Below are 26,943 nucleotides of genomic sequence, written 5' to 3' on the forward strand. Positions count from 1 at the left end.
TGTCGGAATGAACTGTTGCTCTGCAAACCAATACTGTAGACCAGACATTTCCAACTCCCAAGAGACACTGATCTACTCCCAGTATTAAAAAACGGGCAGTGATCTACCCATTGTCATTGGAGGGAGGAGGAGTGTGCATGGAGTGGGTGGATTGCCAGAGTTGTTGAGCTTTTGGGGGGAGGATTGTAGTGTTTTTTAGTCCCCCCTTAACTTATTGTACATGATAAGGATCCCGTGATCTACCAGGATCAGCGAAGGACCTACCGGTAGACTGCGATCTACAGGTTGGACATCCCTGTTGTAGACAAGGTGTTGTATCAAAGTCACTTGGTACGATACTTCTTGCACTGGCAAAATGGTAAGGACGTGGGGGGCGCTGTGGGTTAAACCACAGAGCCTAGGATTTGCCGATCAGAAGATCGGCGGTTCGAATCCCCGCAACGGGGTGAGCTCCCGTTGCTCAGTCCCTGCTCCTGCCAACCTAGCAGTTCGAAAGCACGTCAAAGTGCAAGTAGATAAATAGGTACCACTCCGGCAGGAAAGTAAATGGTGTTTCCGTGCGCTGCTCTGGTTTGCCAGAAGCAGCTTAGTCATGCTGGCCACATGACCTGGAAGCTGTACGCCGGCTCCCTCGGCCAGTAAAGCGAGATGAGCGCCGCAACCCCAGAGTTGGCCACAACTGGACCTAATGGTCAGGGGTCCCTTTACCTTTACTGGCAAAATGATGTTCCACAAGAGGAAAACGTGAGTACATTATGGAAGGATGGAATCGGAGAATTGTAGTTTTGGAAGGTGCCACAAGGGCCAACCCCTCTGCACTACAGGAACCACGGCTGCAGAATCCCTGGCAGATGGTCAACCTCTGCTTAAAGACCCCTCAACGAAGGGGAGTCCACCACCATCTGAGGTAGTCCTTTCCATTGTCAAACAGCTCTTGCCCTCATAAAGTTCCTCTGATGTTTATTGGGGTCTTTCTTCCTTGTCATTTGAACCCATTGGTTGGGGTTCTGCCTTCCGAAGCAGTAGATATGGCAGCCATATTCAAATATCACTTTTCAAGCCTTCAGGCGAAACACACCCAACTCCCTCAGCTTTGCCTCATAAGGCTCAGTTTCCAGACCCTTGATCATCTTGGCCACCCTCCTCTGCACACCTTCCACCTAGTCAATCTCCTCCGCAGAGTGCAGTGTCCAGAACTGGACAGTCGTGCGACAGATTGCACAAGATTCAAGTGTTGCGTCACAAGGACCACGAGCGATGCCTACTTTTTCCATGCCAGGCTAATTTTACATGCTCTCCCAATCATGTTTCCAGCCCACACCCAAATGTACTAAGGGCAACTTAAAAAGGAAATGAGGCGTCTTTAAAAACAATAATTTATTTCCTGATTTCCTTGAAGGTATTTTACAGGGCTTTTTTTATAAAAACAAAAACAAAAAAAAAAGAACAATGGGAAGTTGTGTAAAACACAGAACAGTCTGATGACTATATAAATGACTGGCCATTTTTTAAAAAATCTTCAAAAATACAATAGCTGTAGCTGTCCCTTTTAGAAATATCTTATTGCCAGACCTAAAGTAAGTCCAAAAGAGTATTTAAGATCTAAACTTTTTTTTGTTTTGTTTCTGAGAGGTGATCTTGGTCAATTCAAAAAATAAAAAGGTCAAAATTGCCCCCTCCCATTCCCCCCCTAAAAAACCCCCATTAGACTATAGGAATGGTTCAAGATTTCCCAGTGTGTTTGGTGCTGGTCATAAATTCTCTCTCTCATTCTCTCTCTCTCTACTTCTGGAAAATGAATTGGTCGATGAATTCATTCTGGTCCGCTTCTATTTTACACAGCGTTTGATATTCGATGCGGTACCTAGAGAAAAAGCAGAGCAAATGTGTTAGCTCGGCTGTCTTCCGAGTCCAATCAGCCACGGCTGGCCAAAATGGCTGAAGGGTCAAGACAGGAATTGCCCACGTAGCATGTCTGAAAAAGTGGGCTCTAGTCAGGACTCGCTAACTTTTGACCTTCCAGATTTTGCTTTACGCAACGAGAACAGCCTTGGCAGCTTTCTGTTGGTCTGAATCAGTGTGCTCAGTGACCAGATCTATGTCCCTCCTTTGGGAAAGGTTTCAAGAATGGCGCTATAGGAGAATTCCCTTTTCAGTTGAGGCTCCACATCTGTGGAACACTCTCCAATGAGGTCCACCTGGCATCTTCACCAACCTCTTCCTTGGCACAAGGTAAAAGCTTGCCCTTTTTGCCAAGCTCCTGATGAACAAGGACAGGTGAGGAGGGATGTTGCTGAACTACAACCTCCCTCCCATCCCTGGCCATTGGAATGATGGGAATTGTAGTTCAGCAATGCCTGGAAGGCTGCAGATTAGGCACCTGGGCTCTCTGCTTTTGCCATGAAGGGCTTTCAGCTTCAAAAGTGTGTAATAAGCAAGACTCAAATACATCCAAACAGTATCTCTTACTATATGAACACAAAAGGCTGGCATCAGAGTTTTACAAGCATATGCAAAAGCATTCCCCAGATAAGGAATACTATTGGCCACCTGCTACAGATCACAGGTTAAAAGCTCCCTTCCCAAGTTTGGTTTTTCTCAGATTTCAGCCGGAATTAGAAACCACCAGGCAATTGCATGAACGTGGGGCTAGATTACTTCATCCCCTGTATGCCCACTTGACCATTTCGATCTGCATAACTGGCATGGCTACAGATGCCAAATAACACTTGTTACGGCAGTGCAAGAAATCAATCTTTTAGTGTAGCAGCACCTTTGGAACTCCCTGCTGATTGACCCCCCCAAAAAAACCCCCCTCAGGAATTAGAAGCTGTCAGTCAGTTGCATGAACTTGAAAAAGGGACTTTAAAAAAAAAACAACCAGTGATCTGCAGCAGGTGGTTGACAGTATTCCTTGTTTTGAAGGATTCTGTATGCGTTTCTGCAACTGTCAAGCTCTTGATCTTTTTTCTCTCTATATATAATATAAATACTATTTGTATCGATTTGTGCTTATTTATTGTGCAGGTAGCGGCAGGACTCCTACAGGGCGCATCTTCGCCTCAAAGGTGCCTCACAAGATCCTCTCATTTTTGCCGCCCACAAAGTAAAAACATTCAAAGAGACACGACAGCTCAGTTGCCTAGAGAGTGGTGCTGATAACGCCAAGGCTGAATCCCTTTATGGGACATCTGCATGTTCCTGCATTGCAGGGGGATTGGACTCGGTGATCCTCAGGGTCCGTTCCAACTCTATGATTCTGTGACTGGCTGAGGTCCACCTCCGAGGGCCTTCTGGCAGTTCCCTCGCTGCGAGAAGCAAAGTTACAGGGAACCAGGCAGAGGGCCTTCTCAGTAGTGGCACCCGCCCTGTGGAACGCCCTCCCACCAGATGTCAAAGAGAAAAACAACTACCAGACTTTTAGAAGACATCTGAAGGCAGCCCTGTTTAGGGAAGCTTTTAATGTTTCATAGGTTATTGTATTTTAATATTCTGTTGGAAGCCGCCCAGAGTGGCTGGGGAAACCCAGCCAGATGGGCAGGGTATAAATAATAAATTATGATGATGATGATGATGATGATGATGATGATGATGATGACTGCTGGATCAGGCCAATGGCCCATCTAGTCCAGCATCCTGTTCCCACAGTGGCCAACCAGATGCCTGTTGGGGAACCCATAAGCAGGACCCATGCACGAGAGAGCTCTCATCTCCTGCGGCTTCCTGAAATTGGTATTCAGAGTGTACTGCCTCTGACAATGGAGGCAGAACAAAGCCATCATGGCTAGTAGCCATTGAGAGCCTTGTGGTCCATGAAACCTCTTCTAAAGCCATCCAGTATACCTGAAGGAGCGTCTCCACCCCCATCGTTCTGCCCGGACACTGAGGTCCAGCGCTGAGAGCCTTCTGGCGGTTCCCTCACTGCGATGAGCCAAGTTACAGGGAACCAGGCAGAGGGCCTTTTCGGTAGTGGCGCCCTCCCTGTGGAATGCCTTCCCACCAGATATCAAAGAGAAGAACAACTATCAGACTCTTAGAAGATATCTGAAGGCAGCCCTATTTAGGGAAGCTTTTAACGTTTAACAGACCACTGTATTTTAATACTTTGTTGGAAGCCGCCCAGGGTGGCTGGGGAGACCCAGCCAGATGGGCGGAGTATAAATAATAAAATATTATTATTGTTATTGTTATTATTGTTATCATCATCATCATCATCATCATCATCATCATCATCCTCCAAATTGGTGGCCACCACTGCCTGTTATGGGAGGATGTGCCATAGTTTAACTCTGCGCTGTGTGAAATAGTATTTTGTCTCTCCTGATTCTTTCGACATTCAGTTTCTTTGGCGGTCCATGGCTTCTGGTGTTATGAGAGATGGGGGAAAGCTTTCCTGTATCCCTTTTCTTTTCGCACCTTTCCAGCTGTGTTGTCTTCTCGGCTATCAGCGCCTGAAGCTGCTGCTGCTGGGCTTCTCTTTGCTTCGCTATGGACTTCAGCAAGTTGCGGGCGCCAATTGCCTGCGGAAAGAGGGATTTTATTCTGGGCGATCCCGGAGCACCTTAGCAGCCCTCCAATTTGGGGGTGGAGGGGGGACTGATTCTTAGTGATGCAACACAATGAAATAAATCTTACCTACAATGAATGGAGCTTCAATGGATTAAAGAAGTGGTTGCTTTTAATCTGCACATATACTGCAGGTGGAGAAAACTTTTTTAAAGTGTCTTTGCACATACCCCACTTGGATGACGCCTTCCTGCGATCACAACCAAGCACCCTTTCAGAAGATGTTTGCCAGCCACGGACTTGTAAGTCTCTCAGCCAGCACAGCAAGAGACACTTAATCTCAGGGTCGCGGGTTCGAGCCCCATATTGGGCAAAAGATTCCTGCATTGCAGCGGGTGGGGCAAGAGGACCTTCGTGGTCCCTGCCAACTCTACAATTCTACGATTCTGTGATTTGAAAATAGCAGGGCCATCACCCGAAATTGTATTGACGCAATCGTACGTTCCTCACTTCATCAGTCAAATGTAAAGGTAAAGGGACCCCTGACCATCTAGGTCCAGTCGTGGCCGACTCTGGGGTTGCGGCGCTCATCTCACTTTATTGGCCGAGGGAGCCGGCATACAGCTTCCGGGTCATGTGGCCAGCATAACTAAGCCGCTTCTGGCAAACCAGAGCAGCGCATGGAAACGCCGTTTACCTTCCCGCCGGAGCGGTACCTATTTATCTACTTGCACTTTGACGTGCTTTTGAACTGCTAGGTTGGCAGGAGCAGGGACCGAGCAATGGGAGCTCACTCCATTGTGGGGATTTGAACCGCCGACCTTCTGATCGCCAAGTCCTAGGCTCTGTGGTTTAACCCACAGAGCCACCCACATCCCTCAGTCAAATGTGCGTAGGAGAAAATAAATGCTCTGAATAATAATAATAATAATAAAAATAAAGGGTAACTGGTTTCTACAATGCATGTCTTGCAGAAGGCATCATCTTAAGAGAGGTATCCTTTTCTTGCTCTCTCAAGAGGGAAAGCCTCCTCTTCAGTTATGAATCTGTGCTTCAAAAGGGTCTTGGATAATTCCCAACCGGGAAACCCAGCTACTGTCCAGTTTTAACAGTACTTGCACGATGCTGCATGTCTGTTGGGGGACAAAAAAATTACTGGAGAAAAGGCGCATGCAACAAAGGGCTAGCCTACTTATTTTGACATCTAGAGTAGAGAGAAAAAATACAGGCTCGTCACTTTGCCCCGTCAGGTTACCTTAATCTTCTCATTTTCGGTTGCTTTTGCTAGCTGATCTACAAGTTCGATGAGGCTGCCCACTATTTTCTTAAATTCTGCAATTTCTGGAAAGGAGGAACAGAAACAATCAAGACCAAGGTTCTCTCTCTCTCCCACCACGGTTATTAAGCAAACATAGGCTAGTTAGGAAGATGCTGTCATTGCTAATCACTGTTCTTGATTTCTGAACCAGAATTCACCAGTAAACAGGAGACATTCCAAGCAGTGAACAGTCAAGCAATGTGTGTGAACCAGCCCTTTGACCAAACATGAATGTTGCCCAAAAGAGTGAGAGATGCAGGCCTGTGCTCGGCAGAGAGGGAACTTACTGTCTACAAATACTTTGCATTCTTCTTTCAGCTCAATCGTTTGCTGGGACACCTCCGGGTCCAAAACCCTCAGTTTGTTCAGTTCGTCAAAGTGAAAGCCTGCTTCGCCTAGGATATCTTTGGCCATGATGGATCCTTTTTAGGCTTCTGTGCAAAATAACCAAACACAAGAAACATTTTTTAAAAAAGGAGAGAAGGGAAAAAGAGAGAGATTGCATCCCTCGATATTGGGATGCTTGGGTTCCTAATAGGCTTTGATGCTTGGGCTCCTAATAGGCTTTGATGCTTGGGTTCCCAATAGGCTTTGATGCTTGGGTTCCCAATAGGCTTGTCGCCCATTTCCTTATTTCAATATATCCTTATGTACTCTGTGTGGAGCTTCCCTTAAGGTTGGTTCAGAAGCCGCAGCCAATGCAGAATGGATCAGCAAGGCTGTTGAAGGGGGTGCCTTATTGACAGCACATAACAACTCTGCTGAAAGAACTGCCAATGCGCTATCAGGTGAAGGATAAGGCCGTGCTATTGGGATATAAAGCCCTGAGTAAGGCCTCATCTATACTATACGGTTAAAACAGTATCACCCCACTTTAAAAGTTGTGCCTTCCTCCAAAGGATCGTGGGAACTGTAGTTTGGTAAGGAGTTGTTTGAGAGTTGTTTGGTGATGCCTATTCCTCTCACAGAGCTACGCTTCCCAGAGAGATTTATTTTTCAGCCACTCTGAGAATATTTTTGCCACATTTTTCCAGGGCCGAGACCCACTTCACCAGTCAGGATGTGGTTTTAAACTCAATTTAACAACTGTAACGAAGGCCTTTCAGATAAATATGGGGAACCTTTAGCTCTGTAGATGTTGCTGCCTAGCAGGGGAGGAAGGAAGCTAGTTTTGGTGGCACCTGTGGAACTCCCTCCAAAGGGACACACTGACAGGCCCCTCTTTGGCTATGTATTTATGCATATTTATGGGAAATAAATAACATAAATAAATAGAAGCCAGCCTTGTGGCAGGGAGTGTCAAAACTTTTACGTGTTTAGAAGGATGGGAGGGAGTGTCTTTACTTTATTAAAGTATTCTTGGACCACATCTCAAGGTTACAATACAAAACAAATCATAAGAAGAGGTTGAATAAAATCAAGACAACTCTTTAAACACACACACACAAATTGCCAGCTGATGAAACCTTCCTTTTACAGCTCAGCTCTATTGTGTTTCTACTGATGATAAAACACACTTGGGCAGCCTTGCCAAACAGCTGATTCACAGCTCTACCCAGTGGTCCACTCTCCCTGAACATGGATGCTCCCATTATTCCCACCTGTGGCTGCGACCCAACCTAACCCTTCCTACAAAGCCAGCTTCCCCGGACCACCTAGCCCAGCATCCTGTTCCGTCACAGTGGCCAACCCTTTGGCAATCGGAAGCCCACACAAAAAAAGCCACCCCAAAATAATAATAATAATAATAATAATAATAATAATAATAATAATAATAATTTATTCTTTATACCCCACCCATCTGGCTGGGCTTCCCCAGCCACTCTGGGCGGCTTCCAGAAAAATATTAAAATACTGTAATACATCAAACATTAAAAGCTTCCCGAAACAGGGCTGCCTTCAGATGTCTTCTAAAAGTCTGGTAGTTGTTGTCCTCTTTGACATCTGATGGGAGGGCGCTCCACAGGGAGGGCGCCACTACCGAGAAGGCCCTCCGCCTGGTTCCCTGTAACTTGGCTTCTCGCAGTGAGGGAACCGCCAGAAGGCCCTCGGCACTGGACCTGAACGATGGGGGTGGAGACGCTCCTTCAGATATACTGGACTGAGGCTGTTTAGGGCTTTAAAGTTCAGCACCAACACTTTGAATTGTGCTCGGAAACGTACTGGGAGCCAACGTAGGTCTTTCAAGACCGGTGTTATGTGGTCTTGGCGGCCGCTCCCAGTCACCAGTCTAGCTGCCGCGTTCTGGATTAGTTGTACAGTAGTTTCCGGGTCACCTTCCAAGGTAGCCCCACGCAGAGCGCATTGCAGTAGTCCAAGCGGGAGATAACCAGCTGGTCCCATGAGATAGACTGCCCCTGAACAGGGAGGCTCGTCTCTACCTACTGCAGCTGCTAAAGGCGAGCATCATATTCCACCCCAAGCGCCACTCGAGGCCCCATCGCCTGCTGGCCAAGGAAGGCAGGTGCCCCAGGGAAGCCCACGAGGATGGGCACATAGACAGGTAAGCAGCGCTGGCGGACGGGCTGCCTGCTGTCCCCCAGCAACTGGCACTCAGAGGCATGGGCTACCTGCCTGCCTGCCACCCTCCTCGCTCCGCCTCCCAATGCCACCCCTATGGGGTCCCCGTCGCCCGGCTCACCTGCAGCCCCTGCGGACGCGCCAGGTGGCTCCCGGCTGCCCCTCCCTCCCTCCTCCAGCGCGGCCCTCCGCTGCCACGGCGACAGCAGCTGCAGCAGCCGCCACTGGCTCCGCCTCCTGCCGCCCCGCCCACAAGGAACGTACCACTTAGCGAGGCGGGGGATGGAGGAGAGAGAAGGCATCACGGGAAGTGTAGTTTCCCTAGGAAGCATCCAAAAGCAAGGAGGGGGAGCGGGAGGGATGGCGCCAGAGACGTCGGCAGAGAAACGGGGAACCATTGTATTTTAATCAATTGTTTTATACTTTATACACGCGGCGCTCTCATAAATGTGCAATTATTTGAGGTTTGTTTCTGATGCAAGGGACAAGCATGATTTTAAACAGTTTAAAATCAGGAGTGGGGAGCCTTGTTCATCTCAGGGGTCGCCATGGGAGTAGCCAGGATTTATGTTTTAATCGGGGGACGGGGTAGAATCTTAAGTATTTTAAGTTAAGTTAAATATTTTAAGTATTTTATTGATTTACTTGGTCGGGAGGGCAATTGCACCCGCTTCCCCCCTTGGCCAATAATAATAATAATAATAAATTTTATTTATACCCCGCCCTCCCCAGCCAAGACCGGGCTCAGGGCGGCTAACACCATTTGTTGTTGTTGTTGTTGTTGTTGTTGTTGTTGTTGTTGTTAGCCAAGGGGGGAAGCGGGTGCAATTGCCTTCCCGACCTAGTAAATCAATAAAATACTTAAAATATTTAACAACTTAAAATACTTAAGATTCTTGTTGTTTAGTCGTTTAGTCGTGTCCGACTCTTTGTGACCCCCTGGACCAGAGCACGCCAGGCACTCTTGTCTTCCACTGCCTCCCGCAGTTTGGTCAGACTCATGCTGGCAGCTTCGCGAACACTGTCCAACCATCTCGTCCTCTGTCGTCCCCTTCTCCTTCATGGATCACTGCCTTGCCGTGGCGAAGGGGCTTGAATAACTCAGAGAAGCTATGAACTATGCCGAGCAGGGCATCATCCAAGATGAACATGTCATAGTGGAGAGTTTTGACCAAACTTGATCCGCCTGGAGGAGGAACCGGCAAGCCACTCCAGTATCCCTGCCAAGAAAACTTAAGATTCTACCCCCCTCCCAATTAAAACATAAATCCTGGCTACTGCCATGGCGGCCCCTGAGATGAACAAGGCTCCCCACTCCTGATTTTAAACTGTTTAAAATCATGCTTATCCCTTGCATCAGAAACAAACCTCAAATAATTGCACATTTATGAACACCACACGTGGGGTGTTTCATGGTCTACTACTTTGGCCTTTTTTAAAAAAAAATTTTAAGGCGATCGACAGCTCTGGACTCAAAGCTTTTGCCTGGCGAGGGAGAGGGTGGGGAAAAACAAAATGGGCAGTGCATGCTGGGAAATGTAGTCCCGCCTGCGGGCGGCTGCCGGCGCGCGCTGCGCGCTGGGATTTGTAGGCCGAGGCGCCTGACTGGGAAGGGCGGCTTGTGGCTGGAGCTGCTCGTTCCTGAGCTCCGCCTTTCGGCCGGGTCTGGGAAGCTTGAGGGGCGCGCCGGCTGGCTGGTTTCGCTCGCAGCTGGTTCTGCTCAGCCCCCGCCGCCTCCCGGTGCGAGGCGGAGGCCTTAGTTGGAGCAGCAGCGCCGGTTGACTCGAGAGTCGGGTAAGGTAAACAGCCGGGGGTTGGAGGGGCCAGTGGGGAGGCGGGCGGGCCCGCTTGAGAAAGTGGCGTTGTGTTTGCGTTTAGCGGGCAAGGAAGTGGGGCGGGAGGGCGGAAAGTTGGCTGGTGGGTGGGTGGGTGAGTAAATTTGGGCGAGAGAGCTGATTGGCTATTGGAAGCGGGGGGCGGGTCAGAAGTAGGTCAGCCATGGAGGAAAAGGGAGGTAAATATTTGGGGAGGCGGAAATAAAGAATGGCTGCTTTCTCCTGCGTGGTTGCTCCTTTAAACAGGGGTAAGTGGGTAAGGGGTAAGTATAGTTAAAGCTATGGTTTTCCCAGTAGTGATGTATGGATGTGGGAGCTGGATCATAAAGAAGGCTGATCGCCGAAGAATTGATGCTTTTGAATTATGGTGCTGGAGGAGACTCTTGAGAGTCCCATGGACTGCAAGAAGATCAAAACTCTCCATTCTGAAGGAAATCAGCCCTGAGTGCTCACTGCAAGGACAGATCCTGAAGCTGAGGCTCCAAGACTTTGGCCACCTCATGAGAAGAGAAGACTCCCTGGAAAAGACCCTGATGTTGGGAAAGATGGAGGGCATAAGGAGAAGGGGACGACAGAGGGCGAGATGGTTGAACAGTGTTGTCAAAGCTACCAGCATGAGTTTGACCAAACTGCAGGAGGCCGTGGAAGACAGGAGTGCCTGGCGTGCTCTGGTCCATGGGGTCACAAAGAGTCGGACATGACTAAACAACAACAACAAACAAAGTGGGAGCAGGAAGTTCCACAGGTGCTGCGCTGATAGGGAGAGGCGACACCGGTTTCTTTCCTGGCTGGCTGTTTAAACCAGCAAGAGAGCTGGGTGGCTGCAGAGCTGGAGTCGATAGAAATCCCACAGTGTGGCCAAGAGAGGCTGGGGAGGCTGCACCTGTTGGATTTCTGCTGGCTGTTACCAACCTGCAAGAGGGCCAAGTAAATATGGAGCACTGGAGAGAAAGAAGACTTGCCATTCACCCTCCCTTTTGAAACCATCACGATGAAGAGATTTTGCATTTGGGTGCCTTATTGCAATTCATTCCCACTCCCTGACCTCTGTTTTTTTAAACTTGTAAACCTCAGCCCTGGGATCTATCTGCGACAACTCCAGGCCTCTCTGTCTGGCCCTTGAAACTTTGTCGGGGCAGCATCCTCTACCAGCCCTGCTTCACCCCCAACTCTTAAGTGTTTTTGCTGGGCTGGGGTGTGTGTCCTTGAATGCCTCTTTCTCCCCTGACTGGAGGATTAAGAGAGGGGTGTGTGCACACGGTACAAATTTACATTACTTGCTCCTCCAACTTTTGCATCTGGGCCCTCCCACGCTGCCATGTGGACTTCTGAGGATTGCCCACATGGGGATGGGACCCTTGACTTAAAAAACACCCCCATCCCTGATTTAATTAATTTTATTTTAAAGTTTTCGCATGTTCTTTTCCTGCAGCCTGTAACCCTTACCCCCTTGGTTCTTCCCAAAGCTTCCTCAACTGACTGACCTTTTTTACAGTGTTAGCCTTACATCTGCCCCTCCCCTTCAGCCATTCATTAAATCACATGAATGAATGGGTCAGTGATAGTTAAGTAAATAGGCAACAATGCAGAATGGGAAAATCCGGTGTGTAGAAAGTAAGCTTGAAAGGTTCCGATTTCCCTTTTCAACATGGGTGTGTGAGATGAAGCCTGGTTTTGTTCTGTTTTTCTTACATGAGCATTTGGCACTTGGTGAATGAAGCTACTATTGGTATAGAATTTTTGCCTTCTTGCTGCCTTGGCTGAGATTCTTTCCCCTCAGGGGAAGGTGATGTTGGGTCAGAAGGCTGAAGCCTAATATTTAAAATCTACATATCAATATGTTCTGTACCAGGCATAGGCAAACTCAGCCCTCCAGATGTTTTGGGACTACAGCTCCCATGATTCCTGGCTAACAGGACCAGTGGCCAGGGATTATGGGAATTGTAGTCCCAATACATCTGGAGGGCCGAGTTTGCCTATGCCTGTTCTGTACCAACTATGTCAGGTCTTGGATATGCCAAGTGTCTCAATGCAATGCTTACTTATTTCAGTCCTTTATCCAGAAGCTTGAGAACTAGACTCTCTTATTTTTAGGGAAAGGGTCACAGCTCAGTGACAGGACACCTGCTTTGAATGCAGAAGGCCCCAGGTTCAATCCCCAATAGGGATTGTAACTCTGGAGAGCCACTGCCAGTCAGTGTAGACAATACTGTGCTAGATGGACCAGGGGTCTACCTCTGTACAAAGCAACCTCCTGTGCTCATAAGAGGAATGTCCGGTGTTGGGCCGCGTAATTGCATTATCGGCCCATGGACCCACTCATGACTCAGTTTGCTGTAGGACACAGCACACAGACTGTTTATTATAACCACTGCATTCTCCCAAAGGTCACTTATCTCTGCATTCCCTTGCAATCGAATATTTCCGTGGCCGTTCTCGGTACAGCAGGCTTCTCACGCCCTTTCCCAAATGCCATCTGCATGCCACGCTTGGATATGGAAACGGGGCTGCTGGAAATAGAAGCTTGTTAAGCCTTCAGTCATTTCCAGTTTGTGTGTGTGTCACAAATGCAAAAATGCACTGGAGGACTAGGGGAAGCAGAGGAAATGCTTCTATTGTGTGGGACAGTCTTGAGTCAGGCCCATTACGTCATCCTGGAAGGCTGGGAAGGGGCCCCAGGTTCCTGCCGCTGTTTAGAGATGCGTGGATTGAGTTGCGGACTTTGGTCTCATCCAGACAGCAGTTTACTGATCTGCTGGCTGGCGCTCTGCACCATTGTGGCTTAGAAAAGGCAGGTACCTTTCCCCCTTTGCTTAGTGCCAGCTTTTATAGAACTTTTCACAGCTGCTTAGGTATTACACATCTCAATTTGTCCTTATGGCACCCTTGTAAGGTTTTTATTCAAAGTATTGTTTTGTTTTATTCAAAATATTTTTGCTCTCCTGAAAAGGGCTGCTGCCCCTCAGGCTTCCAATCCCAGAGACTCAGCACAAAAGGAAAAGTGATTGGGCTGGAGGAGGTGGAAAGCAAATGCAAGTGTTTGTTCTTAGGCAGAAAGTTCTTACTGGTGGGAACAGGGGAAGCTAGCTCCCTGCTGTTCCTGCTGCTGTTGTTTCTTGGCCACTGGATGGGCTTGAACTGCTCTTTCTCTGGGGTTTTAGCCTCCCGGTGGCAATTAGACCCCTGGCTGATGGCAGAAGCCAGAATGTGCTGCCCATCAGCTCTGCAGTCCCTGGGCAACTGGGCATCAAATACATGGAGATTGCCGGGGCGCCGATTCCTCTGCCCTCTTCTTCCATTCTCTGCTGGTGAGACCACACTGTCCTTTTCTTGAGCGGTAGGGCTTTCAACAGCCAGCCTGGGAACTTGGAGCTAGTGGGTTCATCGCCCTCATTGTAATCACAAGGACTAGCAACTTGGTTTCGTGAGAAACCTGGCTTTAGCAAATGTTCTAGATGGCTCTTGGATAAGGCTTGAGAATGATGCCCTGTTGGGAAGCTTTGCCTTTGGAGAACTCAACGTGCATTGTCTGCACTTTTCCGAGCCTCGTCCTCTTGCAGTCATTGAGGGCCGGCCACTTGCTTTTTGCAAGTGCTGCATGGAATGAGGCTGATGTGCCATTTGGTTTCCAGCTTCCGTTCAGGGCACTGCCGTTAACCGGCAACGCCCCAAACGGTTTGGGATGTGGGTCCCTTGAGGACAATCAACTTCTGTACATTTCTCCTGGCAGGCTCTGGTCATCTCACCTGAGCCCCAGATTCCCTTAACCTTGTGGGCCATGGCTGGTAGCAACCAGGCGGGAGCATTTTCTGTAGTGCCTTGGCAACCCATCCGTCAATCATCTGACACCATAATAATGTCAGACTACTGATAGGTGGGTTCTGCCACCACTCACCTTTTAATATTGGCTCCCAGGATTCTGGACAGATAACAATCTCGTCCATTGAGCCCAGAAAGCTAGGTCACTAAGCCAGCCAAACCCTGGCACCTGCGTGGGCTCATATCAGAATTATCGGAGTCCTGCTTGTATTCCCTGTGCAAAGAGAAATAAAGTTCTGTTCTGGACCACCCACTATGTCTCTCATTTTCTCTCCCTCTCCCTTTCTCTCTCCAGTTTCTTGGCTTCAGGGGCAACCTGCTTCTGGGAATACTCTCCTTGCCCAGCCAGTGACCTCGTGGCTCTCCAACCTCCCCCCACAACCACGGCGGAGTCGGTCAAGCCCACCCTCTGCAGAGTTGTCATCTACTTGCAGAAGGAGATGTCCGGAGACACCTGCCTGGCAGCCGCCTGTCCCTCGCCAGGAGCCAAGCCCAAGGGCTGCGGCTTCAAAGGTGGCACCCTGGGCAACAAGTACGTGCGGCTCAATGTCGGCGGGTCCCTCTACTACACCACGGTGCAGGTGCTGACGCGGCACGACACCATGCTGAAGGCCATGTTCAGCGGCAGGATGGAGGTGCTTTCGGACAAAGAAGGTGAGCCAGGGGCCAGTGCTGGCAACCAGTGTTAGAAGCTCGAGTGCAAAAGCTAAACCTAGATTGTGGTTGCCACATGTCTTAAGCAACTTTTTTTTTTTTTGGCAATGAGATTTAGTATTACTGGTGTTATTATTGTTCATTTCATTTCTATACCACTTTATATTTTAAATTTAAAAAATCTCAAAGTGGTTTACCACACATTAAAGCATCAAATAAAACAGAATATAACAAATTCTACCTGTCCGGGGTTTGAGATCTTCAGCAAAGGCCCTCGTCTCAGTCCTGCCACCCTCACAGGCACGTTTTGTGGGGATGCAGGAGAGGGGCTTCTCGGTGGCTGCTCCCATACTCTGGAAGTCCCTCCCTAGAGAAGCCAGACTGGCTCCCTCCTTGCTGCCCTTCTGCCAGCAGGTAAAGACTTTATTGCGCCAACAGGATTTTGGAAACTGCTTTTAATGAAAGGGCTGGTGCCATGTTGCTTTTATTGTAATTATTGGTATGTTTTTAAACAGATTTTATATATACAGTGGTACCTTGGTTTTAGGACATCCTTCTTTAAGAACTGTTCGGTTTACGAACTCCGCAAAACCAGAAGTAGTATCCCGGTTTGTGAACTTAACTCGGTCTAAGAACGAAAGCCGAATGGTGGAAGAGCACCGGTGGCGGGAGGCCTCATTAGCAAAAGTGCACCTCGCTTTAAGAACAGTTTCGGTTTAAAAATGGACTTCCAGAATGGATTAAGTTTGTAAACCGAGGTACCATTGTAGTCTGAATTCTGTCGGCGCTTACTTGTTTTTGAGTGATAGATTTTTCTGCGTTTTTAGCTGTTCTTGTTTTTATCTGTAAGCAGCCTTGAGTACTGTTAGGGGGAAAGGTGGCGTATAAATAAATATAACAATGAAGAAGCATTTAAACCAGGGATGGGGCTGGCGCAAGCTTTTTCTTGCCTGTTGTTTATCAGCTTCCACGCCTACCTGATGCCAGCTCAGATTGCAGCTCTCTCGCCTTCTCCTGCTCTCACAGGCTGGATCCTCATCGATCGCTGCGGGAAGCATTTTGGGACAGTTTTAAGTTACCTCCGAGACAACACGGTTGCCCTCCCGAAGAACCGGCAGGAGGTCAAAGAGCTAATGGCTGAAGCCAAATATTACCTCATCCAGGGCTTGGTAGACCTCTGCCAGGCTGCCCTGAAGGTGAGAGCTGCATGCGCGTAGCATTAGGGGGACCCTTGGAGGTCATAGAATCACAGAACTGTAAGATCGGAAGGGGCACCCAGGTGTCATCTAGTCCAACCCCCCCGAAATGTAGGAATCTCAGCTAAAGCCTCTATGACAGATGGCCATCCAACCTCTGCTTAAAACCTCCAAGGAAGGAGAGTCCATCACCTCCCGAGGGAGACCATTCAGCTGTTGAACAGCTCTTACTAGCCATCTATTCAGTGCAGGAATCCCCCAACTGCAGCATCCCTGACAGATGGCTGCCCAGCCTCTGCCATGGGAATGGGCCATAGAGCACCTGGGTCCCAGGGTCAATCCCCAGCATCTCCTGGTATGGCTGAAATCCTGGAGGGCCGCTGCCAGTCAGTGTAGACAGTACTAGACTAGATGGATCAATAGTCTGACTCAGTATAAGTCAGCTTCCTAAGGTCCTAAGTATCTCCTGCAAGTACCGTATTTTCTGCTCTATAAGACTCACTTTTTCCCTCCTAAAAAGTAAGGGGAAATGTGTATGCGGCTTATGTAGCAATTGTAGGCTGCGCAGCTATCCCAGAAGCCAGACTAGCAAGAGGGATTGCTGCTTTCACTGCAAGTGAATTATTCTGAGATTCAGAATATTTTTTTTCTTGTTTTCCTCCTCCAAAAACTAGGTGCGTCTTGTGGTCTGGTGCGTCTTATAGAGCGAAAAATGCGGTACTTCCTATATCTCCCTGTAGACCAGCTCCTGCACTGATTTTGAGGGCCACCGACATTGTGAGAGACCTGCGGGTGTGGTTCCAGTCCCCCATTCCTCTTTTACACCAGCTGCAGGGAACCTTAGGCCCTCCAGTTGTTGCCAAACTACAGCTCCCATCAGCCCCTGCAAACATGACCAATGATCAGGGATGGTGGGAGTTGTAGTTCAGCAGGGGCATAGGTTCCTCCACACCTGTTTTACACAGTCGGCAACTGTGTGGGGAGGGCAATGAAGTGCATTTTTAACCACCTTCTTCAACTGGATCTTAGAGAGTGCTAAACTTTGAAACTCTTATCCCCTCGCAAGTGTGCTTAGCGTGATTTTCAGGCTGGGTATTGACTTTTGCGTTTTGCAGGCTCATCTGTCCTGGGTGCTTTTAAGTGGAGATTCCTGCCTTGCTAGATGTTTTGCTAGATGACCTTTGGGGGGGGTCCCTTCCAACTCTACGATTCTGTGGTCCCCCAAAGAAGGGGACACCGAACCTGCACCCACCTGCCTGTGTGCCTGCAATTCTCTTCCGCAGGACAAGAAAGATTCGTACAAGCCCGTCTGCAACATCCCGGTCATCACATCACCCAAAGAAGAGGAGAGGCTCATCGAATCTGCCATGAAAGTGGGTGCTTTTCCTTCCAGGTCTTGTTCTTGAATTTCCAGAGATGGGGAATTCGTGGGTTGGGGTACTCCAGGAAGACCCAGAAAGGGGAGATAGAAGGCTTGAGTGGAGCCCTTGACTGACAATATGCTGCTGAACCACAGCTCCCATCAGCCTCAGCAAGTGTGGCCAGTAGCCAAGGATGATGGGAGTTGTAGTTCAGCAGCATCCAGAGGGTCAAAAGGACCCCCACCATTTTAACTTTCCACAGTGCCCTCGAGCCAGGGGTGGGGAAACCCAGACCCCGGAGCCAAACAACTCCCTTCGGACCCCTCTGAGCTCCCGCCAGGCCAGACATCCCTCACCACCCCCAAGTGCTTTTTCTTGGCTGGAACATATCTTTGAAGTGCAAAAATTCTCCTTGGGGGAGACTACAGGGAGGGGCATGTCAGTGTGTGTTGAAACTAACCGACTACACCAGGGGTCAGCAACCTTTTTCAGCTGTGGGCCTGTCCACCGTCCCGCAGACCATGCGGTGGGCTGGACTATATTTTTTTTGGGGGGGGGAATGAACGAATTCTTATGCCCCACAAATAACCCAGAGATGCATTTTAAATAAAAGCACACATTCCACTCATGTAAAAACATGCTGATTTTTTTCCATCCGCAGGCTGGATTGAGAAGGCGATTGGGCCACATCCGGCCCCCGGGCCTTAGTTTGCCTACCCCTGGACTACACAAAGGCAATAGTTGCATGTGTGGCCCTGCCTGCTTTGCCTCTGGCCCTGCCCACTACTGGCATGTGGCCCTCAGGAGGTTAGCCAGGAGGGAATGTGGCCCTAAGACAAAAAAAAGTTCCCTTTTACTGTTTCTGAAGAAACAGGGAGCCTCCTGGCTGCCCTTGGTTGTGTTTGCCGCTGCCGCTGCCGCCGCCGCTGCTGCTACTGACAAATAGGCTCAAAAAAGTACCATACGAAGGGGGCTCACCAGAGACCCCTTTGCCCAGGAGAGGCCCTGACTGGGCAGCGTGACCTAGCCGTCTTCTTCCTCAGTCCGTAGAGCCCGAGACTTAATCTCAGGGTGGTGAGTTTGGGCCCCACGTTGGGCAAATGATTCCTGCATTGCAAGGGGTTGGACTGGATGACCCTTGTGGTCCCTTCCAGCTCTATATTTCTGACATTTCACCTCTTCCTTCCAGCCTGTGGTGAAACTGCTGTATAACAGGAGCAACAACAAGTATTCCTACACAAGGTAAAGTCTCTGCTGTCTCCCTAAGAACATAAGACAAGGCTGTTGTATCAGGCCTGTGGCCCGTCTAGTCCAGCATCCTGTTCTCACAGTACTTTGAGAAGTATCTGACACCCTCCCCACAGTGTTGAATTTATTGTTTCTGGTAGTAGATGTGAAGGACGATGAACCCGGGCTTATTTTATATTTATTCCATGTTGGTTTCAGCAGGAGCAAACCTCTCTCTCTTTTTATTATTTGGAAAGGTTTGATTTAATTGCTGTACGAAACAGCACAGCTCTCCCAATTTAAATTTAAAATACCAGGGAGGGTAGGCAGTTAATAGGCTGATCTGCGATAAACAGCTTCCTATTTATTTTATTTGCCCATCAATCCTAGCATTGTCCACTCTGACTGGCAGCAGCTGCCTATAGTCGTGGCCATACCTGTTACCAGTTCTTTTCTTTCTTTTTAATTTTTATTTTAACTGGAAATGCTCAGCCTGTTCTTGTTGAGTACCTGGGGCAAGCGGATCTTCCACTGCTCACTTGGTCTCCTTCAGATAAAGAATGTGAGGACGGGGTTCTTGTGCTTGGGATGTTTAGCATGTGAAGACTAGCATTGTGTAATGGGGTTGAAGTTTCCAACTAGGGAGCCCTAGGTTCAAATACCTGCTGAGCTGTGAATCTTGCCAGGCAGCTTTGGGTCAGCCACCCATCTTCTCAGCCCAACCTACCTAAAAGGGTTATTGTGAGGATTAAAATGGTGAGAGGGACATCTGAGCTCTTTTTTGGGGGGAAAGGCAGAATCCAGATGTGAAAAAATGGTTATTTACTCAATTTATATCCTGCCCTTCCTTGCAAATGAGCCCAGGGCGGAAAACACATCATGGCAACTTCTCTTTAAAAAGCATTCCAAAAACAGTCAAAACATTCAACCAGTGCTTTCAGGGTTGCCAGGAACTGTGTCTTTCAGCCATCAAACACCTGGGGGAAACAGGAATGTTTTTAACATCCTCCTGAAAGTCAATAACGAGGGTGGGCGACATACCTCCCCAGGGAGGGCATTGCACAAACAGGGGAGCCGCCACCAAAAAGGCCCTGCCTGTCACAAGCCGATGATCCACATACGTCATTCTTCTTTTTTAAAAAAACATTGTTTCAGCACTTCCGATGACAATTTGTTGAAGAACATAGAATTGTTCGATAAGCTCTCCCTCAGCTTCAACGGGAGAGTCCTCTTCATCAAAGACGTGATCGGGGATGAGATCTGTTGCTGGTCATTCTACGGTCAGGGGAGGAAGCTGGCCGAAGTCTGTTGCACATCCATAGTTTATGCTACGGAGAAGAAGCAAACCAAGGTATTTTAACCTTGCGGTTTCTGTTGGGGCCTGGGGCTATCAACACGGACATCCCTTTCTGTGTGGCTTCTTCTGGGCAAATTTCAGGGGAGGATTTTACGGTGCCTCCATAGGCCAGGGAAAGAGCCTATATCAAAGCACATGTAAGTAAAGGTAAAGGGACCCCTGACCATTAGGTCCAGTCGTGGCAGACACTGGGGTTGTGGCGCTCATCTCGCTTTATTGGCCAAGGGAGCCGGCGTACAGCTACCGGGTCATGTGGCCAGCATGACTAAGCTGCTTCTGGCGAACCAGAGCAGCGCACGAAAATGCCGTTTACCTTCCCACCGGAGCAGTACCTATTTACCTACTTGCACTTTGATGTGCTTTCGAACTGCTAGGTTGGCAGGAGCAGGGACCGAGCAACGGGAGCTCATCCCGTCGCGGGGATTCGAACCGCCAACCTTCTGATCAGCAAGCCCTAGGCTCTGTGGTTTAACCCACAGCGCCATCTGCGTCCCTCTCAAAGCACATGGATTATTAAGTTATATATGGTCCAAAGCACATGTATTGGACCATATATAACTTTATAATCCAATAAGAACATAAGACAAGGCTGCTGATCAGGCCAAGGGGCCCATCTAGTCCAGCCTCCTGTTCTCACAGCGGCCTGCCAGATTAATTTATTTCAGAAGGTTTGTGCACGTCTTGATTGTAAAAAGCAAACTTAAAAAAATCTAAAACAACAAACATGCAAAACAGTAATATAAAACTTTCAAAAAGTTAAAATAACAATAGACCAAAGGCAGTCAAGGGAATTCTGGGCATTCTTGCTTTGACTGTCCCCACTGCATTTGACTTGCAACAGTCGGAAGCAGGGAGGGTGTCATGTGAAACAAAAAAGCAGAGCAGGGTGCCAAATTTCACACACCAGTGTCGAACTAACCAGTCCTTGGGGATGGGGAAAGCCGAGGGCTCCAATTTGACATGTTTGTGCTTTTTTTTTTGTTTTTTTCCTTGAATTTTTATCAAAGCTTGAAAAAACAGTATACAGAAATAAAAAATTTAAAAAGCAGTATACCAAAATAAGCAACAAATATCAAGCCTTTTTAAACATGAAAATTAAAAGAAAATAAATAAAGAAGAGAAGAATAAAAAGAGAAAACTTCCAATTTTCTGTCTATGAGCTTTAAAAATTTGTGCAAACTTTCCATAGCCAACCCTTTTTTTCATTCTTCAAAACTGATACCGCACAAGTTCATTTTCCTTATTGTGCAGAAAGCCCCTGATGGGTTTCCAATCATTAATAAATGTCAACAGTGATTTTTCTCTTAATTAAGCATGCCAACTTTCCCATCTCAGCCAAATCCATTAATTCCAACAGCTGTTCTTCTATAGCAGGCAATAATAAGTCCTCCCATCTTTGTGCATGTAACCATCTCGTCACTGTGATTGGCGATGGCTTTCTTTTGCGAGATTCTGCTGCTCCTAGTTATGGCGAAGGGTGTAAGGTGCTTTGGTGGAGGCAGAAGCTACAACCTCTTTCCCTGCCCTCAGCACCCCTGCTCCACTCTTGCTGTCTGGCGCAGTGGAGCAAAGGAGGCAGCAGAGGATTCTGGGGTGGGGAAGCAACTAAGCCCTTAACTTAGGCTTGTATTTACTTGAATAAGATTCAGCAGCAGGGCAGGGGGAAGTAGCTGAGAGGACTTACTCCCTATGGCCTCCGTTATTAGTATTTATTAAATTTGCTTGTCGCTTTTTTTTTTTGCTATGGCAAGTCAAAGCAGCTTATATTTTAAAAATCCATACATTAAAATAGGTGGTGGTGGTTATTTTTGCTCTTGTTCTTGTTTGCATTCTGTGTTTTTATCTTGTATTTTTAATCTGTGGACTGTCCTGAGATCTATGGCAGAAGGGCGGTATATTATTATTATTATTATTATTATTATTATTATTATTATTATTATTAATTGAATTTATATACCGCCCTATACCCGGGGATCTCAGCGCAGTTCACAGAATAAAATCAAGATATAAAACCACAAAATACATAATAAAAATAAAAACAACAACCCAATAGTCTCCCCCAAAAAACCCACCACATTTAAAAGGGCATAGGATGTAAATCACATCAACCAAAGGCCTGGTTAAAAAGGAACGTTTTTCCTGGCGCCAAAAGGTGTACAATGAAGGTGCCAGGCGAACTTCCCTGGGGAGAGCATTCTACAGATGGGGAGCCACCACAGAGAAGGCCCGTTCTCGTGTTGCTACCCTCCGGACCTCTCGTGGAGGAGACACACGAAGAAGGGCCTCAGAAGACGATCTCAGGGTCTGAGCAGGTTCATATGGAAAGAGGCGGTCCTTGAGGTATTGCAGTTCAATAAATAATAATAATGCATGAAAGCATCCTACTCAGTCTAAAAGGCCATAGCTAAAAAGCCAAAGGGCTGGATAAAAGGGAAGGTTCTTGCTTGACACTTGAAGATACGTAACAGGGGTGCCTGGCAAGCCTCCTTGGCGAAAGCGTTCAACAAACATTGGTGAATAAGGGCGATCTTTGGTGCGTTTGCTCCTCCTGGTAACCCCCTCGACTCTTTTCTTCCTCCAGGTCGAGTTCCCTGAGGCCCGCATCTATGAGGAGACCCTGAACGTCCTGCTGTACGAGACTCCCCGGGTTCCCGACAACTCCCTGCTCGAGGCGACCAGCCGGAGCCGCCCCCAGGCCTCCCAGAGCGAAGACGATGATGGCAGCTTTGAGCTGCGCGACCGCGTCCGGCGCATCCACGTCAAGCGCTACAGCACGTACGACGACCGGCAGATAGGCCACTAAGCCCACGCAGTGCGGGGCGGGGGGGGGGGAGCTCGCAAGGGATGATGCCCTTTCCGCAAGGGTCCGGCTGGCTTCGAAGCAGGCGGGGGCTGTCCTCTGCATCTCCACTACTTCCAACCCTGCCTCCCCAAGAACGTTTCTGTGCTCGGAACGGTTCCTGCCCTGCGCCCAAGCCGGCGTTCCTTCATCACGCTGGAGCTCCGCTTGGCTTCTGATTCCGGCAGAACAGATCAAGGTGCTCCGAAGGCCTGCAATCCACAATGCCAGCTTCCAAAACCTTACCGGCTGAAATTGTTCTTCTGAGACTTCTCTTCTAGAAGCTGCTGAACAACTTATTTCTGGCTCGAGAAGAAGCTGCGGTTTCCTTCCTTCCCCTTTGAGAGTGGTTTTTGCAGGGGGGGGAACCATCTTGGGCTGGGTGGTCTCAGACTCTGCTTGGAGAACCCTCTTTTTTTGTTTGTTAGGTTTTTAGAATCTAGGTGCTCAGGATGGTGAGCAAAAGCCGAACACTAGTTTTCCTTACGTAGGGCAAACACTACACACATCCGTTACAGACTGGAAGAATTTCAGCCCCGAACCCTGACTTAAATATTTTGTTACGTAATGCCAAGGAACAATGGGAAAGCCAACTGGGACTGGTTTCTGGTGAAAAGTGAGCCCATACTTCTACCCTGGTCCTGAAAGGATTGCGTGTCCGGCTTGGTGGGATGGAGAGGCAGAAGAGAAATGGGGGTGTAGCAAAATGCAGCCTTTTTCGATTTTGGCCTGCAAACCAGTTGAGGAGCTTACGCGTTTTGTGCATGGGGAGGGGGTGCTCATCCAGCAAATTTGCCTGCTAGTCCTAAGCATCTGCTATTGGTCAATGGGCATTATCATTAGATCAGAGGGCAGGAGTTCCTTTTTTTGCTTTCCAGAGTTATGTTCACTCTGAGTTGATTTGTTGGGGGGTGCGGGCCATGGCCCAAAGTGGGTGAGGCCACCCTCTCTACCTCCAACACCCTGCTCCTCTATCCCTTTTCCTCCCTTCATAGCGGACTGCTGAGAGAGAGAGATGGCTCTTGCCATGAGATTGAAACGACCCCTTGTAGAGTGAGACAAAGTGCACACTGGTGGAGGGACATATCCATTATACTGTTTGCTCAAGGTGCCGATTCGCTATAGAAATACAGTGAAAAGCCAGCGGGGCAACACCCTACTCGATTGCCAATCAGTTCAGTTTGGGGAAAACAATCACATTTTTATACTGCATTGTGTTTGTGGCAGTGAAGCCACACCACAATGAGTGTTGTATGCAAGATGGAGATGGAGGCAAGGATGGGGGGGGGAATACTTTTGGCCCCCTGCTGCTGAACCACAACTGGTCCCTGGCCATTGGCCCTGCTTCCTGGATAGGCCTTGGTTCATACTGTATGGGAGCAGTGGGTGATGGGAGTTGTGGTCCGGAACATCTGGCAAACACCACTATCCTGGCCACCCCTAGGTGGTGCTGTCAAAGAGCATGTGAGTTGAATTCTCCATGATGACTGCTAGCTATGCTCTATACTTCCCTGTTTAATCCGACCTCATTGCAGGCTGCCCAGGCCAGGTGCGGGGAACTGTTTGCCCCTCCGGATGTGGCGGAACTGCAACTTCCATCAGCCTCGGCAAGCGTGGCCAGCGGCCTGGGATGATGGGAGTTGTAGTTCAGCCCGAGGGCCAAAAGGTTCCCCCTGCGTGGTCCAGGCCAGCAGGTTCTTTGAGGTGCATAGGAGAGAGGAGGGCTGCTTCCCCACAAGTATAGGCTGGACCAGAATTTGTGGGGTCACTGGTAGCAGCGGTTAGCGGGTTGTTAACCCTCGGTGGTTAGATGGTGGTTAATTTTCACCCAAGGTAAGTCGCTGCTTCTGGTTAACCCATGTTTGGCTGAACGTGCAATGGGTTATCTATCTGGTAACTCGGATCATGACATCTGTGTGCTCCTGGCACAGAACAAATAAACAATATTCTGTATCACACAGGCCTAATTTTCTTGTAACCTGCATACAATCATGGAAAGATTTATATATATGTTTTTACATTTTTGTGGGAAGGAGCAAGCTACTAAGAAAGGCACAAGAATCCCATATCCTCGCAGCTGTAGGTCTTGCCCAGCTGTTGCTTGTGGAACTGACTAGGAAGAGCATGGAGACATTCAAGGTTTTTCTAAATATCCATGAGGGCTAGAAACATGAGGTTGGGATGGTGTTTTAAAACTGAGGCTTGATTCTGAAGCCTGTGCTAGATTTCTCTGCTTGGGCATGACCCTGTGCATGTATTTATTTACTTATTTTACATATTATATACACACCCCTATTTGGGAGGGCTCAAGACTGCACTGCAACGACTACCAATATGATTTTCTTTAAAAGTTAAAAAAGTGGAGATTCTTACGGTATTGCTGTATGCAATACCCAACCTTCCACTTGCAAAAAAAAAGGGATGCAATTGCCCCTTGATTATTTTTAATGTTCCAATAGGGATATTCTGCCCCCCCCATGTCTTTCAAAAATGCTGTAGAATTAGATGCGTTCTGGCAAATTCAACATCTGTCATGTGTTCTCCTTTTTTTGCATCACCCAGTGCCAGAATGGAGCTTCAAAATACATCAGAGCCGAGTGCCAGCACTGCTTACTCATAACTCAGCCATTCTTTCTCCTGCCCCCTCTCTCCCCATTTTTGAGCTATTTTCATAAGCATTTCCCAGGAGGAAAGAATGCAAGCCTCTCAACACAAATTTTCTTCCCGTTAAGACAAACGTGGGTCTTAAATGGAAAACGTTTTATACGTTGGTGGGGCCTGTAATCATTTTAAACAGAAATTCACCCGAGGCCCTGCCTGCCTGCTGCAGTTGGCCTGTATGTTTATTGCAAGTGCTTGAAATTCTGATGACCAGGAAGGAAATACCTGTTCTGTCCTCACTTTTGCAAGGTCTGGGACTTATCTAGTTGAGTGTCCAATGCACAAGTCCTTTCTATATTTACTGTATTTTTTGCTCTATAAGACTCACCTTTTCCCTCCTAAAAAGTAAGGGGAAATGTGTGTGCATCTTATGGAGTGAATGCAGGCTGCGCAGCTATCCCAGAAGCCAGAACAGCAAGAGGGATTGTTTCTTTCACTGTGCAGCGATCCCTCTTGCTGTTCTGGCTTCTGGGATTCAGAATATTTTTTTTCTTGTTTTCCTCCTCCAAAAACTAGGTGTGTCTTGTGGTCTGGTGCATCTTATAGAACGAAAAATACGGTAATTCTTCAAACTCCAGATGAAATCCAGTACCAACCCCCTAGATGTTTATTTGGACTCCAACTTCCATCAGCCCCAGCCACAATGGCCGGCAACCAGGGATGTTGGGAGCTGTAGTCCAGCAGCATCTAGAGGTCCTCTGTCTTTGCAGGCACCCCCCTGTTCTCATTAGGCAGATGTGGAGAACCTGTTGTCTAGCCAGGTTGTTGCCGAACTACAACTCCCATCATCCGTGGCCACTGGCTGTGCTTGCTAGGGGCTGATGGGGATTGTATTCCAGCAACATCTGGAGGGTCAAAGGTTTCCCACACGTGCTTGGCCATGCAGAAGGTCCCGGGTTCCACCTCTGGCATCTCCTGGTAAAGCGAGGAATGTTCAGCCTCCAAAAACCTGGAGGGCACTTCCAGTCAGTGCAAAATAACTGAGCTAGCTAGATGCTGGTCTCAAGTTCAGTCCCTGGCATCTCCAGGTAGGGCTAGGGATTTTCTCTGCCTGAAAAGATGCTACCAGAAAGTGTCAACAATGCTCTGCTTGATGGACCAATGATCTGAATCCTATTAAGACAGCACCCTATGTTCCTTATGCGTTCCAAAACTTTGGCGGGCTAGCTGGCTTAAATAAGGCTCACTGTCTCCTTCCCTGCCTCAGCTCCCTTGGTCCTCAATTCTACATCCTTAAAAACCCACTTTAAAATCCCCAGAGGCAGGGATGGGGCAATGATGGGAGATTCAGTCCCGTAGCATGTGATGGGCCGCTGGTTGCCTGCCCCGGTTTAGAGATTGGCGATGAAATGGCATGTTTAACAGTTGCACAAAGTACTTGGCAGAGCAGCTCACGCCTGGCTTACTCAGCGAGCTTACTCAGAAGTAAATCCCATTAAAAGAGCGAAATGTGATTTGCTCGAGGCTGCACGATTGTCTTCTTGGCACTTTAGTGCTCTTTCCTAGCTTGCTTTAAGAACTAAATTACATTCCCTGTCAACAGTGTCTGCAAACCGCACAGAAGCCATGAGATATTGCGAGAGCTAAAAAAACCAAACAGAAACAAATTTAGTTGTTTGCTGACGATGCACGTCTTTGCACTTTGATCCT

General features: G+C 48.2%; 2 protein-coding genes across 2 annotated transcripts; one reads left to right on the top strand and one right to left on the bottom strand.

The window, feature by feature from the left end:
* Positions 1-1,362: 1,362 nt before the first annotated feature.
* On the bottom strand, positions 1,363-8,583 carry IFT20 (intraflagellar transport 20). The gene is made up of 5 exons (XM_083588082.1): positions 8,466-8,583; positions 6,112-6,258; positions 5,762-5,847; positions 4,417-4,520; positions 1,363-1,864 (listed from the first exon to the last, which is right to left on the bottom strand). Exons 2-5 carry the CDS (start codon positions 6,236-6,238, stop codon positions 1,783-1,785), a joined length of 399 nt encoding a protein of 132 aa, XP_083444208.1. The 5' UTR covers positions 6,239-6,258; positions 8,466-8,583; the 3' UTR covers positions 1,363-1,782.
* Positions 8,584-9,918: 1,335 nt separating this feature from the next.
* TNFAIP1 (TNF alpha induced protein 1) lies at positions 9,919-24,588 on the top strand. The gene is made up of 7 exons (XM_083587985.1): positions 9,919-10,138; positions 14,294-14,652; positions 15,679-15,848; positions 17,132-17,221; positions 18,399-18,451; positions 19,592-19,787; positions 22,375-24,588. The coding sequence occupies exons 2-7, from the start codon at positions 14,439-14,441 to the stop codon at positions 22,594-22,596; spliced, it is 945 nt and encodes a 314-aa protein (XP_083444111.1). The 5' UTR covers positions 9,919-10,138; positions 14,294-14,438; the 3' UTR covers positions 22,597-24,588.
* The last annotated feature ends 2,355 nt before the right edge of the window (positions 24,589-26,943 follow it).

Source organism: Podarcis filfolensis (genome assembly GCF_964270895.1).
Source record: "Podarcis filfolensis genome assembly, chromosome: 15".
NCBI lineage: Eukaryota > Metazoa > Chordata > Lepidosauria > Squamata > Lacertidae > Podarcis > Podarcis filfolensis.